Source organism: Leptodactylus fuscus, chromosome 7, assembly GCF_031893055.1.
Source record: "Leptodactylus fuscus isolate aLepFus1 chromosome 7, aLepFus1.hap2, whole genome shotgun sequence".
In the NCBI taxonomy this organism is placed as follows: domain Eukaryota; kingdom Metazoa; phylum Chordata; class Amphibia; order Anura; family Leptodactylidae; genus Leptodactylus; species Leptodactylus fuscus.
In genome coordinates, this window is record NC_134271.1 from 86609341 (window position 1) to 86627533 (window position 18193).

General features: G+C 39.6%; 1 protein-coding gene across 1 annotated transcript in view; it reads right to left on the minus strand.

Annotated features, from left to right (window-relative positions):
- CLMN (calmin) overlaps positions 1 to 18193 on the minus strand; it is an 83876-nt gene that overhangs the window by 5801 nt on the left and 59882 nt on the right. Inside the window, exons 5-11 of the mRNA XM_075282443.1 lie at positions 17354 to 17446; positions 15383 to 15573; positions 13601 to 13794; positions 5181 to 5263; positions 2449 to 3663; positions 654 to 817; positions 294 to 354 (exon numbers count right to left, since the gene is read on the minus strand). Coding sequence (XP_075138544.1) covers positions 294 to 354; positions 654 to 817; positions 2449 to 3663; positions 5181 to 5263; positions 13601 to 13794; positions 15383 to 15573; positions 17354 to 17446 — 2001 coding nt within the window. The remainder of the gene's footprint in view (positions 1 to 293; positions 355 to 653; positions 818 to 2448; positions 3664 to 5180; positions 5264 to 13600; positions 13795 to 15382; positions 15574 to 17353; positions 17447 to 18193) is intronic.

Here is an 18193-nt window from a genome sequence, read left to right on the forward strand (position 1 = left end):
ATGAAGAGAAATTAATATTATTTTCATGCAACAGTAGTGACTACAATGTAACAAAAATACAATATAAATATTATAATATACTTATAATAATATAGAAGTGATGATGGGCTGGCACCGATATTACTGTAAAGCCCATGTAATCTGATTTCAGATCCATTGAGTAAGATCTGATCTATACATATAATATTGGAGAGTTAATTCTGCCCCTCCCCCCTAAAACAACAAACAAAAAAAAACTCTAAAACATGGCCATCTATGGTTACATATAGTTCCAGTGTTCCAGCATTACTCACTGACTGTTCTGGAGTATTCAATTCTCCCCTGCTGTATGCACGGCTGTCATTCTGTATATCCCTGCAAGAGAGAGATTGGGAATACTGTAGCTATTATTTGGTACAGATGCAAAACCTTCATAGAGTCTAGAGAACAAAATGACTAGGGGAATATGGTGAACTTGCGGGAGGTCACTGTCTAAGAATTACATGGGGTAAGTAGCACGGTTGTTCCAACAGTACAGAGTATTTCAGGACAGGAGTTCTGTGGTCACAGAATGGGTGTTACATAATAGATGGAATAAGGTCCTTTCAGCAGAACTTCAGAAGTTCCCCAATATTTAGCACAGAAACATAAGCTGTAACTGCATAGGATGTTACCTTGTCAGCCAGAACTCTTCAGTTTCTACAGCTTGCTTGTCTGCTTTATCCTCTTTCTCAGGAAAATCATCATCATCCTCTAGATCTAACTGTCTACATACAAATTCTTCACTTCTTGACCAGTCATCTTCTCGCTCTTCCTCTGAACTATCTGTACCAACATCCTGATAAAATACAACCAACATACACGCAGAACTGAAGTGATACAGTATCATGTGAAGAGATATTAATTTGTATTAACACATATTAAAATCCATATATAAAAGTCATTTGACTCTAAACATATTGATCTGTTCATAAGAGGGACATACACCCAGCATGGAAGTCACTTTGGTCCCCATGACATAATCGGCAATAGCTACTACTATGAACACCCTAGGACAGGTAAGCCCCCCTGAACCAAGTTCAGCACCATCCATGAGCCAATTTGGTACTAGGACTATGACATTTAGGTAGTTAGGATTTTCTAAAATCTACCTTAGGTGGATGACAATATGTGTGAAATGGGTGGTTGCCCAGAGTCTGAGGCTATAAGGGGAACAAGCGGCAAGTAACAGCACATTTGCACCATTATCATCTAACCATGTAACCAACTGTATCAGCATTCACTGATACAAGAGGCGAGACTGAAAGAGGCAGAAAGAGGACACGCCAGAGCCCAGGGAAGGTGAGTAAAATAGTTTCTCTTGTTTGCTCATCTCCTCAGGGCATAATTGTAGTTTGTGCGTGGCAAGTCCCAAAAAGTTCATGTATGGACAAATTTGTAACAAGAACCTTTTCATTCATTACCATATCTATGCCATTATGGTACATTATACTTTGTGGAGGGGCCATTATGGAACATTATACTGTGTGGAGGGGCTGCTATGGCACATTATATTGTGTGGAGGAGCTGCTATGGTACACTATTCTGAGTGGAGGGGCTATTGTGGGACATTATACTACATGGAGATCCACTATGGGACATTGTAAGGTCACAAGGATTCCTAGTGTGAAGGGTTGGGAAGCTGAGCTTTTTGAACAGTCCCTGGCTTATGGTACCTGTATTATGTCCCAGGATCCACCTCCATAGTCTTATCAGTAGTACAACCTAAACTAGGACTAGGTCAATGTGCCACTGACCATATCCTAAAATGTGAATGAATCCATGAGACTATTACTAAATAGGGTACTCAATCATAGAATTTGCTTGGGTAATTCCTTATAGAGGTTTTACCTCCAGAAGTTGCATAGAATTTGAATAGAGCCCCTATGTGCATTTTTGATTGCCACACCATTTAAGTGGGGAACACAGGACACCCTTCTTGTGTCCATGAAGGTTCCAGCTGTAGGACTCTCAGTGATCAGCCACTTATTATTTGTATAGTGAAGAGATAAAAAGCCCTTTAGCTCAGCGCCACACGTTGCGACGTCGCAGTGGGTTAGGTGCCAGAGGAACCACCGACAACTAATCTAATGCAAATTACAGTAGCACTGAAATGGATGGGATTTCAACAAACCCATCAACACACTGTAGAAAAAAATCTGCAGCACAAGGTGTTTTACACTGCGGGTATGCCATCTGCTGTCATTATTGCTGTAGATTCCTTTGCAATGCAATGGTTGAAAACCACCCTGGATGCAGGGAATAAACTCCACTGTGCATTTCTCACAGCATACTGCCAAGTGCTGTTATAGGTTCACATTGCGTTTGATCTTTTACCTTGGAAGATCAAAATGTAGTTTCTTGTAATGCCAAAGATCAGAGCAAAATCAAGAAAATTAATAAAGGTCAAACATAAAATAAACCTGTTACCTGAAATGTATGGTTATAACCAGGATGAAAGATAGAACCACTGCTTGATACATCACGGGCAGCTTGAGCTATCATTCCATTTGCCATTGATCTCACTGGTGACTCTTGTGAACCTGTTTTTGCATGACTCTCATTTTGTACAGAGTCCTCCAAACCTAATATCATCTCATGACATTCTTCTACTGAAGTATCACTTCTCGTTGATTCAGTATCCAAGTAGATTCCACTACTGAGCGTTTCATTGTCACCTGCCTGTTCCTCAGGTGAGACTTCAAAAGTGAAGGTCTTTTCCATGAGGCTATCTGGACAAGTGTCTGCAAAGGCATGCAACACATCTGCAATGGGCACACTATAATGAGGATAATAGAATAAATCATGAGGGATAATTGAAATCTTTGGTGTACTGTCAGTCCTATCTTCTCCTTCTGGTTCACTGTCTGAAGACTGGGCATGAACATCAACATCACTTGCCTTATAGGCTTGGAAGACTGTCAACTGCTTGGTGTGATTGTCTATTGAATGATCTTGGTGAGGAACATACTTGTAGGAATCATCATTTTCACTTGTCTTAGACAGTATTTGTGTTGTCACTTGTGGCTTTAGCTGACTATAGTCCACCTCGGTTTGATAAAATATGTCATTGGATTCCTTATCAGAAATAGATGAAAAGGATGAAGATGATACACTGCTATTGGTATCCCCAAGGCTTGAAACTGAGTTGGGTTGAACATCTTCTGCAGAGTTTGTATGAGGAAGAGCATCTTTTCCATTCGGTATTCTGAAGGTGTCAACGTGACCTCCTAAGCCTCTATTATCTCCTGCACTATTTACAGCCTTTATTTCAGGCCCACCAGAATTGTGTCTGGTTACATCAGAATTCCTTGGAGACCTTTGTAGGCGCTGTAAGACAGTGTCTAACTTGAACCCACCACCTTCAGCTTCTATCTCTTGACTATGCATTTTCTCAGGTGGAGCCTGGAATGGATTCTTCTCACTTTTCTCCAAATTTAGCTTGCCCTCATCTGGGGTATTTACTTTAGTATAGGCATGTATTTCTGGTGGAGTAAGAGGCCTTGTCTCAAGTTCTACTGTATAGCCTTTATCTTCATCTCTATTCACAGTGATAATTTTACCCTCTTCCTCCATTGGCCCATCTTTATATCTAACATAGGTCATCTCCAGGGGAACTTCTTCATTTTGCGCTGTAAAATCATTCTGAGGATCAAGAGAAAAATATTATAGTTATGAACTTTTATGTGATTCTGAAGAAGTCATCTGATTTTTTTTTTATCTCAATAGCGTCATATTAAAGGGGTTTTCCCAAATCACTATTTCAGCAGTTTGTCTGCTGTCTCTTCTTCTCACTTCCTGTATTCTCCACCTCCCAATTTGCTAAACAGGACACTATGAAGTATCACAATACTTATGCAGATTAGACAATATGCAAATGCATTGTAGACTCAGTGATACCTGTGTATTTACATAGAGAGATAACAGACTTTGCTTTATCAGCAAATTGCAATTAGCTGAACTGATTGTCCTGCTGGCAGAACAGTGAGTGATGTCACTTGTCCTATCATACAGGTCCGTGGTTATGGAAACGATGTGTAAACTACGGGTGGAATAAGTTTACATAGCAGGAAAACAAAGTAGCATTGCAAAAGCAATATATTTAGGAAAAGTCTTCAGTTTACATAAGCTACCAGTATAAATAGGATCTTTGAGATGGGAATACCCCTTTACTATTCATTGTGAGTACCATTCATGAATAGCCCAGAAGACATAATTTGACAGGTTCCCTTAAATGCTACAATATTATTGGCCTGTCAGATGACTTTGTAGTAGTTGTCGTCAAAGAACTTACTGAATTAGTCTCCAAGTTCCTCTTCATAGATTAATTCAAGTATAGGCATATCCCTAGATTTAAAGTATCCTATTACAAATTTCCAGAAAATTGCTTTAATAGGACACTGAAAATGAGGCATCCCCAAGGAAAGCAGTGGCTAGCCTATAAACTCTCCTTACAGGGAAAATGTGGTATTACATGCCAGCCACTGTGTGTGTATAAGTCAGAGTGGAGAATGGATAACAAAGTCTCAGGATGAGATTTACCTAAAAAGGAAGGGGTTTTCATGTCTTTGATACTGATGGCCTATTCTTAGGACAGACCAGCAATATCACGCTGGGAACTAGAGGCATATTGTAACTATTCAAAATCTGTAGCAGAGACCCCAATTACCATATGTTATCTATAACACTGGTATCTTTTTATGTTGTAGAGAGGGCTTTGGGCCCCCTGAGTCTCCAGGGCCTGGTAGCATTTGCTATATGTGCATCCCCTATAGCTACAGCCCTGCAGGGCAACCCTGTCAATCAGCCGACTGAAGAGGTCACAGAAACCCTGTGAGAGCTGTCTCTCTTTTACCGTCTATTACCAGTGGCTGTGCTTGGTATTGTGGGTGACGTAAGTACTATGTTATTGCAGTTAGTTTCTATTCACACACGCCAGATTCGATGGGGTATTTTCTTCAGATTTATTCTCTGGCATTCATGGTAAATTCATGGTAATTGTGTTACTTGCTAAAATAACCCCATTAAGATGAATAGAACTGATTTCCAGTTGCAGAAATGTCTGCAAATAATGTCTGCATGTGAATATATCCCTAAAGATACATTTTATAGAATTTTTTTTGTAAAAAAAAAACAAAACAGAAATTGGAATAAATACTCACCGGGTCAAGTTCTGGAAAGTGCTCGAGAAACTGCGTGATGTAGGTCATTATAGACTGTTCATCAGGAGAGTCTACCATCACATCTACAATAGGAGCAAACACAAAGGTGATTGAGGGGTCACCTGGACATCCCTATCAATGTCATATCTAGCCAGCGGAAACTTTTCGCCGATAGAATTATGGTCTATGAGACCATGCAAGAGGAAAAGGTTTCCGTTCCCTAACAGCCGGCAGACATTTTGAAAATGGTAACATATTGAAAAACACAAAAATCATATGCCCCTTAATACATTTTGCACATCTCAGGTGGTCCATGCTCCAGAAGCTGAAATTTACTATAAGATGACATAGATTTCATCCATTATTTCACCAGTTTCTGGTGAAAATAATATTAAAGGGGTTTTCTGGGAAAAAAAGTTTTACTAAAAAATGTCTGTTAAAGCTACTAATGGGTTAATAAATGCACCCATATACCTATATCCGTGTTTTGGGTGATTTCTGGGTGTCTCTCGGGGCTTAGCTATGCGCTTAGTAATGCTAAATATACCACGCACGCGTGAGTCACATATGCGCTACAACTTAGAGCACATTGTTGTGTAGCTTTAATATTTTGCGTGGACATATATGTTCTCCAACCTGAATCGCACCATCTGGCAACACTCCAAGGAATGTAGGGAGCCAAACGAGCTCCACTATATTTAAACCTAGGAGCACACGGCATACAATTTGTATACATCTTCCAGACTGACCGAGCTTTGTGTGAAGGTAAGACTCTCTATGCTCCCCCTTTTTTTGCTGTAGTTGTAAACTAGGGATTATTGGTAGCCACATTGATATAAATAACAACACAATGATGCATGCTAACGATCAGTGTTTGATATGCAATGGCTTTCTATCATGAGATTGAGATGATTTGGCACATTTACTTGTTATTATGTATATATAGATTTTTTTATATTTTAAATGATAAGGTTGGTATATGAGATTTGTTTTACTATTATTTTATAAATCATGTATTATTATTTTTTGAATTCATTGTATATTTTAACTTAGGCCTAAGTGCTTCTCTGGCCAAAAAAACATTGAAGTGAATACTTGTTTTATCTATTTTCTAATTAGTTACGCACTTGAGAAAGGGCAGGTGTGCCCGAAACGCGGCGATTTTTTAGCGTTGTGCATCATTGTCTTTTTGAATAAAATCCTGTTGTGACCTGAGAGCGCCGTCTTTCCATTTCATTGAAAACTCTATCTTCCCTGGCCTTGGCCGGTGTCCATCAGACGTGCTGCCTCCTCCACCTGACGGTAAACCCCAAACGTAGTTGTGAGCGATTGTCACAACCTCATCAGGTGAGAGGCCATTTGGTCCTTTTAAATCTTCTGGTTATTTCCACCAAAATTTATCAGACATTCTACACTATATAGTGTGCTCGGTGTCTCTTTTGTTTTTTATTCTAGTCCAACATCCAGTGACACACGGGTTGTAGTGGAAGTTTGAGGGAGGTCTCCACCCCATTCTCCATTTTGGACACCTAGAAGCACCTATTGCAATATGGACTATATCAAATCTAGGATGGAAAAAAGGGAAAGTTTGGTAAGCCGTTACACTAAGTCATCTGCGGCCAGAAAAACCAACTCCCCAGAAGAGATCCCTCTAGACCCACGAAGGGGACTTATTTCGCATGAGGAATTGAGTTCAAGATTTTGGACACTAGAGAGGCTTCTGATTGACGAAACCCGACATTCCTTGGACCACCGGTTCCTTCTTGTATATCTGGAGGAGGAGCTTGTACCCCGGGGACTTCGACTGAGAATAGATTCCCCATTTCCAAATGATTCTGTCTTTACTGAAGAATGGAATAACTATCTTAAACAATGCAGCAAGGGACTTTTACAACGTCTCTCCCAGAAACGTAAAGCTTTAGCGGATGCTTTGAGTGTAGAAATCACTACTGTAACAGCAGACCTGGAAATACATAGTGAACACCCAAGTTTCACCAAAATGAATCAGGTTTTGTGCACTAGGTCTCTTAATATTGAAAGAGAGATTCTGGAGTACAAGACACATAAACTTGAAAGAGATCGAGACGATTTCAGAAATGATAACATTAGGTTTTGGGATAAAAAATCTAAAAAAAATCACTAAACAACGTAATCTAGGATCTCGTGTTCCTAGAACGCCCAAAACCCCCAAAACTCCTAATACTTCTAGGTATAGAAAACGATCTATATCTAATCATCAAGGATTAACCTTTGTCAACAGCTCGAAAAACCATCTTAAGACTGGAGCCCAGAGTAAACTGTCTAGACCAGACAATCTTGATCGTGCTCCAAAAGGCACAGTAATTTCCTCGGTTTATGTGAGGCAAGCTACAGCTAAAAATCATCCAAACACTAAGTCCAGTCATCATAACTCGAAAATCTCCACTAATACATCTACGAAACAATCTATTAGTCATATTAGCATCAAACCCAGTAGACCAATCCCTCCCCCTCTGGTCTTAAATTCCAGTAAAAATACCTCAAAAAATCTAATAAAATTTAAATTTCCGGAAGCAAGGGAATCCACATCCCTGTCACTTCCAGCTACCACCTTTCAATCTCCCAAACCTAGTTCTCCTAACCTCTTTCACACACCAGCTGAATATCCGTCATCTAGTTATGTGTCTGTTACTCATAATTCACCTACGCATCTCCTCAAAATCTCCCCACCTCTTGATAACAGTCATACCTCTACCCCCTTGGAATTAGAAGATTCACTTATTTCTGTTCATGATAGTCCCATACCTACCACTTCAGAAACAAATATCCAAGAGATATCTTATAATAACACCATCCAAGATATTTCCCATAATAACACTATCCATAATCACACCCTTACTAAGGTCTCTTTTTTAGCCCTACCTCGGGAACTCACTCCAACTGTTCCGCTAACCTCTTATCATGTACAAGAGAAACCTCTTCTAACAAAGATATCGGATTTTTTCACACCTACACAACAGAAACGAAAGTTAACGAACAGCAACGATTCACCACCACTAGAAAGAAAAGTAGACGGGGAACCAGAGGGAAGTGTAAGCACATCAGAACCCAATTTGATCAGCCCCAGCAGAAAAAAGAACAAAGGCTCCCTAGCTGTATATTTAACCTCTCCAAACATATCCTCAGTAGTGCAGAAATAGACCTTCTCTCCAAAGGCCTTTCCTTTTGCCCTACACAAAACCCAAATGAAGTGGATTTGTTTCTGGACCTCAATGCTTTTACTCGCAAACTTACCTTAAAGAGACATTTCTCGATAGTGAATATGGGGAGATCTGAAGGTCCAGATATAACCCATTTGAATAAAAACACTGAGGAATTACATTCGACCCTATCCACTAATGACATAAAATTGTCTGCCATCCATACCAATCTAAAACCTAAATCCAAATTTCATCCAATCCACCATCGTGGAAATAATATAGAAACATTCTATTCACTTGTTGCATCGGAGTTTAGGGAACTCAATAAAAGAGATCAGCCCTCTCGAAATAATCTGACATTTGCAGAAAGACAAGCCTGTAGAAGCCTGATGGAAAATAATGAAATAGTCATTCGCTCAGCGGACAAGGGAGGAGGAATAGTAGTACAAGACCGCCAAACGTACTTGAATGAAGCAGGTCGTATCCTGTCTGACAAAGAGTACTACTCCCCCTTCCCCTATGATCCTTCTACATTACATTATGAAGAGTATAAATCTCTCATTCAGAAAGCACATACACAAGGTATACTAACAGACAAAGAAAAAGCTTTTTTGGATATAAAGAATCCGACAGCTGCACTCTTCTATCACCTCCCCAAGGTGCATAAGAACAGAGATAATCCACCAGGGCGGCCTATCATATCAGGTCTCAATGCCCTAACTCGTAATCTTTCACACTATGTGGATGTATTGCTACAAAAATATGTAGTAAATCTGCCATCCTATCTAAAAGATTCAGCAATGCTAATACGTGAACTACTCCCTCTTGAATGGAAGAGTTCATATAGATGGGCAGTGTTAGACGTCACTAGCCTATACAGCAACATATCCCATGATTTAGGGCTTATGGCAATTGAAACTACTTTGAAATCTGATAACAAACTTCCGCCAGCACAAAGGGAATTTATCCTTAGAAGTATTGAATTTATTTTAAAACATAATATTTTTGAATTCAATGACCAACTTTTTATCCAGAATAAGGGAACGGCAATGGGGACCAGGATGGCCCCGAGTTATGCCAATCTCTTCATGGGCCAGTTTGAAAAGTTATGGATTTATGAGAATCATCAATGGGCCAATCACCTTATTTATTTTAGACGGTACATTGACGATTTAATTTTTATTTGGGACGGACCAGCAGCATCTTTTGAACTTTTTACAGATTATCTTAACTCTAACACCTGGGGGATTCATTTGACTGGAAAATCAGATCCCATCTCGATTGAATATCTAGATCTTATATTAACTAATGACCATGGAAAAATTTGCACAAAAACTTTTTTTAAAACTGTCGACTGTAACAGTCTGCTAGATTTTCGTAGCCTCCATTATAGGAGGTGGAAAGAAAATGTTCCTTTTGGACAATTCCGCCGCATCAGACGGAATTGTACTAATGATGCAGATTTTCAGACTCAGAGTATGGTTCTCTCTGATAGGTTTAGAGAAAAAGGCTACCCTAATAAACTGATCAAAGCAGCTTGCTCTAGAGCCAGTCAATTAAAACAAACAGAATGTCTAGTTCCAAAATGTACCTCAACCTCTAAGAACTATGACATAAATTTTATTACAGCTTTTAGCTCGTCCCAGCAACATATAAAGGATATAATTAGTAAATATTGGCCAGTCTTATCTAACGATCCCTTTCTTAAGAAAGTTCTTCCCGCAAAACCAGGTTTTACATTTAGAAGGGCAAGAACTTTGAAAAGTTTAATAGCCCCTAGTAAACTACGTTCTTCAAAACCAACTGTCCTGACGACAAACACATTGCCTAAAGGAAGCTTTTGCTGCAATCGTAATAGGTGTAAATGCTGTAAATCCATTAAGAATGGAATTGGTGAAGTTAGCAGCTTTACCACAAACGAAGTCTTTAAATTGAGACATCATTTGGATTGTACATCTACCTTTGTTATTTATTTACTGGAGTGCCCTTGTGGCCTCCAGTATATTGGTAGAACTACTCGACAATTGAGTGAACGTCTCAATAAACATCGCTCGAATGTTCTAAACGGATATACTAAACATAGCGTTTCACGACACGCAGCTGAACATCATAACAAAAGCTTTAGTGGTTTCACTGTAACACCCATCGATTGGATCCCTCCTGGAATTACAGATAGGCATGGTACATTAAATAAGAGAGAAATGTTTTGGTTATTTAAGTTTAATACATTACATCCTTTTGGTCTTAATATAGCTTCAGAAGACGTTAATAAATAAATAAATGTATGTAATCCAATCTTTAATCTAACTCCATATCTTACTTTTTGTCTGTGTTTGATTTTAGGTATTTAATGTATTTTCCCTCCAAATACCTAAAGAGTTTATCTACTCCTATCCCAAATATGTATTCAAAAATATAGTTGGAGATTTAGCTCTTTATTACTTTTGCACTTTTAAGGACCATCAATACTTCTTACCCAAATGTAATCACATAGTAATAAGGTCTACATTGTTTAATCATTATATATGTGCTGAAAATATATAAGTCCCAGTCTGTAGCATGTGTGTATGTGTGTGTATGTATGTGTATGTATGTATGTGTGTGTGTATGTATGTATGTATGTATGTGTGTATGTATGTATATATATATATATATGTATATATATATGTGTGTGTGTGTGTATGTATATATGTGTATATATGTGTTTATATGTATGTATATATATTTTTTCTTACTATATCTGTTGTTTTTTGGAACAATTGTTTTCATTATGAGTTGCTCCAATTCATTTGTAATATTAGGGAGAAATCCGAAAAAACATCAATACCTTTTATTTACCATATGAGCGCTTAGTCATGTGTCCCGCGATGTTAAATACACCACGCATGCGCGAATTATGCATGAGCACTCAGTCACGTGCTCCGTAATGGTAATCATACCACGAATATGCATATCACGTATGAGCACTTAGCTATGCGCTTAGTAATGCTAAATATACCACGCACGCGTGAGTCACGTATGCGCTACAACTTAGAGCACATTGTTGTGTAGCTTTAATATTTTGCGCGGACATATATGTTCTCCAACCTGAATCGCACCATCTGGCAACACTCCAAGGAATGTAGGGAGCCAAACGAGCTCCACTATATTTAAACCTAGGAGCACACGGCATACAATTTGTATACATCTTCCAGACTGACCGAGCTTTGTGTGAAGGTAAGACTCTCTATGCTCCCCCTTTTTTTGCTGTAGTTGTAAACTAGGGATTATTGGTAGCCACATTGATATAAATAACAACACAATGATGCATGCTAACGATCAGTGTTTGATATGCAATGGCTTTCTATCATGAGATTGAGATGATTTGGCACATTTACTTGTTATTATGTATATATAGATTTTTTTATATTTTAAATGATAAGGTTGGTATATGAGATTTGTTTTACTATTATTTTATAAATCATGTATTATTATTTTTTGAATTCATTGTATATTTTAACTTAGGCCTAAGTGCTTCTCTGGCCAAAAAAACGTTGAAGTGAATACTTGTTTTATCTATTTTCTAATTAGTTACGCACTTGAGAAAGGGCAGGTGTGCCCGAAACGCGGCGATTTTTTAGCGTTGTGCATCATTGTCTTTTTGAATAAAATCCTGTTGTGACCTGAGAGCGCCGTCTTTCCATTTCATTGAAAACTATATCCGTGTTTTGGGTGATTTCTGGGTGTCTCTCGGGGCTTCTGGTATCTCTGCTTTTGTTTACATGCTCTCTAACTTCGGGCTCGTTCACATCTGCGCCTGGGGTCTCCGCTTTCAGGTTTCTGTTTCCTGGAGACAGAAACCTGCAGGCATTTTTCAAACCCATTCAAATGAATGGGTTTGAAAAGTGTCCGGCAGTGAGTGCCGGTGAGCGTTTTGTGCTCTTCGTGGTAAAATCGTTTTTTTTTAACCGGACACAAAGTCAGACATGCAGGACTTTGTGTCCGGTTTAAAAAAAACAGCTTCGCCACGAGCATAAAACACTCACTGGTGCTCACGGCCGGACTCAGTCTGACAGGTTTCCGTCTTCTGCAGGAAACCTCAGAACGGAGACCAGACGCTGGTGTGAACCCAGCGTTCCTCATTACCCCTCTCACCTTTGTCCCCCTCCTTCCTCACTCCCTCATCTCCTTCCTCTCTCCCCTCCCTGTCTCTCTAACTATCCCACGCTTTTCTATCTGCTCAGCCCAACCCTGATCCATATTTTATACTTACCCCTCCATGCTTCTTCCGGCGAGACAGCCCCTCCTTCTGTACTGCTCCTGCACTCCTCCTCAGCAGTGATGAGACACCTGTATTGCGCATGTGTGGATGCGCAGTAGAGGTGAATTACAGGCAGCAGCGTACACAGTGTAGAAGAGCACGCACCACACAGACGGCAGGAGCCGTCTCACCGGAAGAAGCCATGGATGGGTAAGTATGGTTGGAGTGGATGGGGGGGGGGGGAGTAGTAGTGACGATCCGTTTACGGAAATGGAGTAACGGATCATCACTGGACATTTGGATTATGTCCCTGGGGCAGTCACATGACCGCCCCAGGGATATGGGTAACTATTGGTAATATGGGTAACATTTTTGATAACAACGTTATTTAGAAAGTAGGAGGGGGGAGGGTGTTTACACTAGAGCAGGGATTTTAAGTTATCCAAGACAACCCCTTTAAATTTATCAGACCAAGAAGCTCCGCCCTCTAGCCACTCAATTGTGCAAAAATATGTAACATTTCTATGCCAGTGGAGTACAAACAGTGATAAGCCCTACAGAAGAGCTTCTGCTTCCAGGCTAATGAAACCAGTGATTTGTCACATGGCCTGTTTGCATGATCAGTCCCATTCAAGTGAATGGGGCTGAATTGCAATACCAAGTAAATCCCCAATGCAAGGTACACTGGAATTCAGTGAAAATGCCGCAGGTGATTGTGAGGGTCATGGGGATCTTAGGTTTTGGACCCCCACTAATCAGATGTTGATGAGCAATTCTAAAGCTAGGTCATCAATATTACAATCCTGGAAAACTCTTAAGGCTGAGGCCCCATGCTACGGTAATACATTAGTCAAAGAGATAATATGACAATACATTTCATTAACTGAGATTCCTCATTTGCAGAGGAGATGCAGCCTGGCTCAATATTCATGGACATAACCCATTGTATTATATGGGAGATAGGGAAACACACAATTCGTATATTTACTGTTTCAGTTTACCCTCTGGCTCCAGAAGACGCGGTATATTGAGACTCCTTTTCGCGATGCTAAATGCATCTTCGAGATTTTCCCTAGGAGATCTTTCCAGTGCTTTCTTCATATCCACCAGGCAGGAGTCTATGGCTTTAATAATAGCAAGGAATGCAAGTCCGCTTCGCCAGCTACCAGCAAAGTCCTGCACTGCAACCCCATACCTTGTTGGAGAAGAGAGGGAGGGGGTTACATAGATTTACTAATGACTGAACACCACATTCATAGCAGAAGATTTGGGAAATAATTAAAACAAGATCTTGCAGCACTAAGATATTCCATGGCCACCCGCTGACAGCACTAATCTGCAGCAAATTCTGATCGCTATGTTCCACTGACTCTAAGTAAGATAAAGAATTTAATGAACAAGTTTCTAAGTGAATATTACAAGCTCGACCCTTTGTACAAGTCTCATTTGCATTCTAGGCTGGAAGCGGAACAGTCACTTTAGCAGAGGAGACACAGCTATTATTCTGCCTATATTATAATATGAGACACCACTGATTCTGAAGTTGCTAATTGCTCATAGATAATAATCATTCATCTTACTCCAGGATATCATTATAATGGTTAAAGACGCTCCATCCATAATTCAATGCTGCACTACACTTATATTCTGAAACTTAAATTCTGAAGGTCCGTTCTGCTCCCTATGAGCAAGAGTATAAATATTATAATACTGAACCTATGGACAAAAGTATACATACTATCATACTGTGCCAAGTGTAACTACTATGATGCTGCCAGCTATATATCGCCCTCCTTTATACCACTACCTCCTTTATAACAGAATATACTACTATAATACTAGACTAATCTATCTACTATAATACTGCCCCTGTATATAAGAATATAACTATTATAAACAGCTTAACTTAATGAACATAGGTCTTTTTGCAACCCACTATGCAACTATAATACTGCCTCCTACTATATGTGCAAGAATATAATTACTATAATACTACCCATATGTATAAAAATATAACTACTATATCATCCATATTTACAGTACAAGAATGCAACTACCGGTACTTTAATACTACCCATATATACAATAACATATATGCTATAATACTGCCTTCTATGTATAAGGATATATTTACTATAATACTCACCCCTATGTAAAATAATATCATTGCTGTAATACCTCCACCTTTACGCAAGCATATACCGTACCTACTATAGTAATGCCTTGTATGTACAAGAATATAACTACTATAACACTTTCCCTATACACAAAAATATAAGGAATATAAACACGAATTTTTAAGTATGAAATGGTTAAACTTAATGGACATAGGTCTTTTGTCAACCCACTAACTATAATACTGCCGACTATGTGCAAGAATATAAATTCTATAATATTGCCTTTTATGTACAAGAATTTAGCTACTTTAATATTGCCTCCTATGTAGAATAATATAACTAATGGTCCCTATAATACTGCACCTATGTACAATAATAAAAATACTATAATACTGTCCCCTTTTATGACCATAATCTCTGCCTTTGGAATATACAGTATGTCCTCCATCCATTTTCCATTAGGCTTTCCCCAGAGGTATCATGTCTTTGTATGGTCACACAAGTCGTTATATGACATGAACCTTATTGACTTGGAAATCTTATATCTGCTGATGATTGCAGGCGTAATTGGGACTAGTAATGTCCACTGTTATCTGATGATTTGTGGAGAGGCGCTGCAGTCACTGTCGCTCTATAATAACAGTGCAGCCAGTGCTCGGTTCTTACTTTCGCGTCCTTTGCTGAACCCAGTTCAGAAGAGCTTTGATCGTTCTACGTTGATCTCTAATTGAAACAGACAAGCTCTTCTCAGTGCTCGGCGTGCTGGGATGAGACGTGTCAGACTCGGTCCCACTGGGCAGGGAGGACAGGCTGGAAGAGGACGACATTCTATTCAGATTTCCTGTGAGTTCTTTAATCTGCAAGAGAAAATAGAGGTGATCACTGTTCCTGCATGAACTCAACACAGAAGTGATACACTATAACATGTCCAAAATTTAAGAAAACTCACATAGTCTGGGCTCAGGGGCATAAACAATAGCATTTTTAGTCACTGACATTCCATTGTACCCTATGGGTCGACAACTGAAAAAGTGCACCAACCCATCAAGTGCAAGTGTGTATCATTGAATACAATTCAGATACTTCATATATCTGCAACTATAGGGTGTTATGGTGTATTTGTTTCTGTCCCAACAACAGTACTTAATGTATACAGACCAGAATTACACTTGTGGAGTGGCATAAAGTCCTTTGGAAAAGTGAAGGGAAAAATCATGACAGATGGGCGCTGCTGAGGTGGGGGGCCCAGCTTATGTGGGAAAAAGCATGTACTGTTCCTATTAAAGTCTTGGATTCATTAATCCACTTTGCTAGCAAAGGAACGCACAAAACATCCATTAAACAAAATGAAGTGTACTAACGCATTTTTGGTCTTTAATTTACTGATAGATACAGTTACCTGAAGTATCCGTGTTAGTGCCCTTCACTGTGTATAATATATTAAGTTTAGTGCAGGGTCTGAGGGGGAGTTGCCATGATTCCCAGATTCACCCTGTCATGCCCCGCCCATGTAGTGGTGTGCGAGAGGGCATTGAGTGAAGGCTGACAATACCACACAGCATCAAGTTTGTTCTTAGTGGCTGGCCAATGGTTAAAAAACAACATGGAGCTTAAGCAGGACCATTCCTCACCACTTATACCAACCACTATACCACTCTAGTAATTCTGCTGCAGTTTTTCTCTAGCGCACACCGTTCCCAAGCAATCACTTCTGTTAGTTCCAGCACAAGTATTTTCTCTACTGTCTGGTGAGCAGTTCTAAACTTTTTGCTCCAGCCAAGGGCAGCCAGCCTAAAAGTAGAGAGCTGTAATAGCATATTGGAGGCTCAAACTGCACTGAACCCTCAGGAATGGTTGGGGCTAGAGAAAAAAAACAAAAAAACAACTTACAATGACGTTGGAATCAGTGACACTCCACGTATTGAAGGATGCAAAAAATTGGAATTGGTGAAGGGTCTTCTATATTGTGGTCTCCATTTTATGTTTAAGAAGCTCAATTACTGCTCAATGAGAAGTTCTGAAACTTTCTAATGTACTTTGTGTTTCAATGTTTCACAGTTTTCAAGATCTGTTCACTGTCAGTGAATTAAACCATGACGGAAAACCTAACCTGACCTAATACTTGTTATACTAGGGGGTTTGTTACAATTCTATGCAGTCTAGACGCTTCTCTGTAACGTAAACCGTCTGGACTCCAGGCTGTTGTGACCTGCGCTGATACATTGTAACAAACGTCCAGCACAGGAAACTGATTTGTTCTGATGTGTTTACCGCACATGGATATAATTTCATTCAATGGCAGCAAGCAGAGATCTTGAAAATGATCAGGAATTGAAACACTAAGTGTGCAGATGGGTGGGGGGGATTCATCAAATCCCCTACAACACAAAAGTGGCATAAAACAGGCACAAGTGGCGTCTTTGCATTGTCACTTTTCTGAAAGTGGATGGAGTAAAAACACCCTCTTGCTGGTGCGGGGGACATGAAAACCAGTGTAACATTCTTGATCAATCCTTCCCAAAGTCTATTATAAGTCTCCAAAGCTTCTCTTAGAATGGAAAAACTTTATTTATAGAACAGTGGAAAGTCTTTTTAAGGATGAAATATAATAGGTATAGAGCGCAGCCATAGATCTACCTGCAAAAACAGGATAATGTTCCAGATCAGGCCAAGAACCAGCGACGGGTTTCCATCCGCGATTTCAGCAGCATCAATGCTGACCAGTTTCACCTACGGGAAATATAGTCTATTAGGTCATTGCAAGTGATAGACAAACATTCATGGAAAATCCTTAGAGTAGATGATGTCACCAAACCCAATATACAGTATCCTGTGACACCAGCACAGGCCCCGAGCCTCACAATGAAGCTTTATAACATGCAGCGAGTCAAAATACAAACTACAAAGCCCAGAGCCGCCTCAATATGTGGCCGTAATCTGGAACACATCCACATCACCGGCTCCAGCTTAAAAATTTATTCAGAATCAAGGAGGCCGTTAAACCTCATAAATCCGATTAGCGATTGAAAAGTCAGCAGCGCTCACAGCAAGGGGCTCAGTGCACAGAAAGCATGAAGTCAATGAGTAATCTATGAGGGGAATGTTACACAGCAGACCAGGCCTCTCAGGAAAGTGCAGCCTCACCTTTATACAATAATATACAGCTGATATACAGAAGGAGTATACAGAAACAGCACAATTTATCAAAACCAGCAGGTCAGTCTTGATATAGTCTGGCAGCAGATGTGCCAGAATTATTAAGAAAATCCAGCATCTTAATAATTCTTGCGAATTGAAATCTACAATAGTAAGGGACTGGTATGGTTACAGTACATCTGTAAGGCCAAAGTGAACCCACCATGCCTAGCAGGTTAGAAAATGAACAAAGTGGCACATTTTCGGTGCATTTTTTGGAAACTGGTGTGACCAGGAAACTGGAATGACCAGGTTAGTGAATTCCCCCAATGTATACATTAC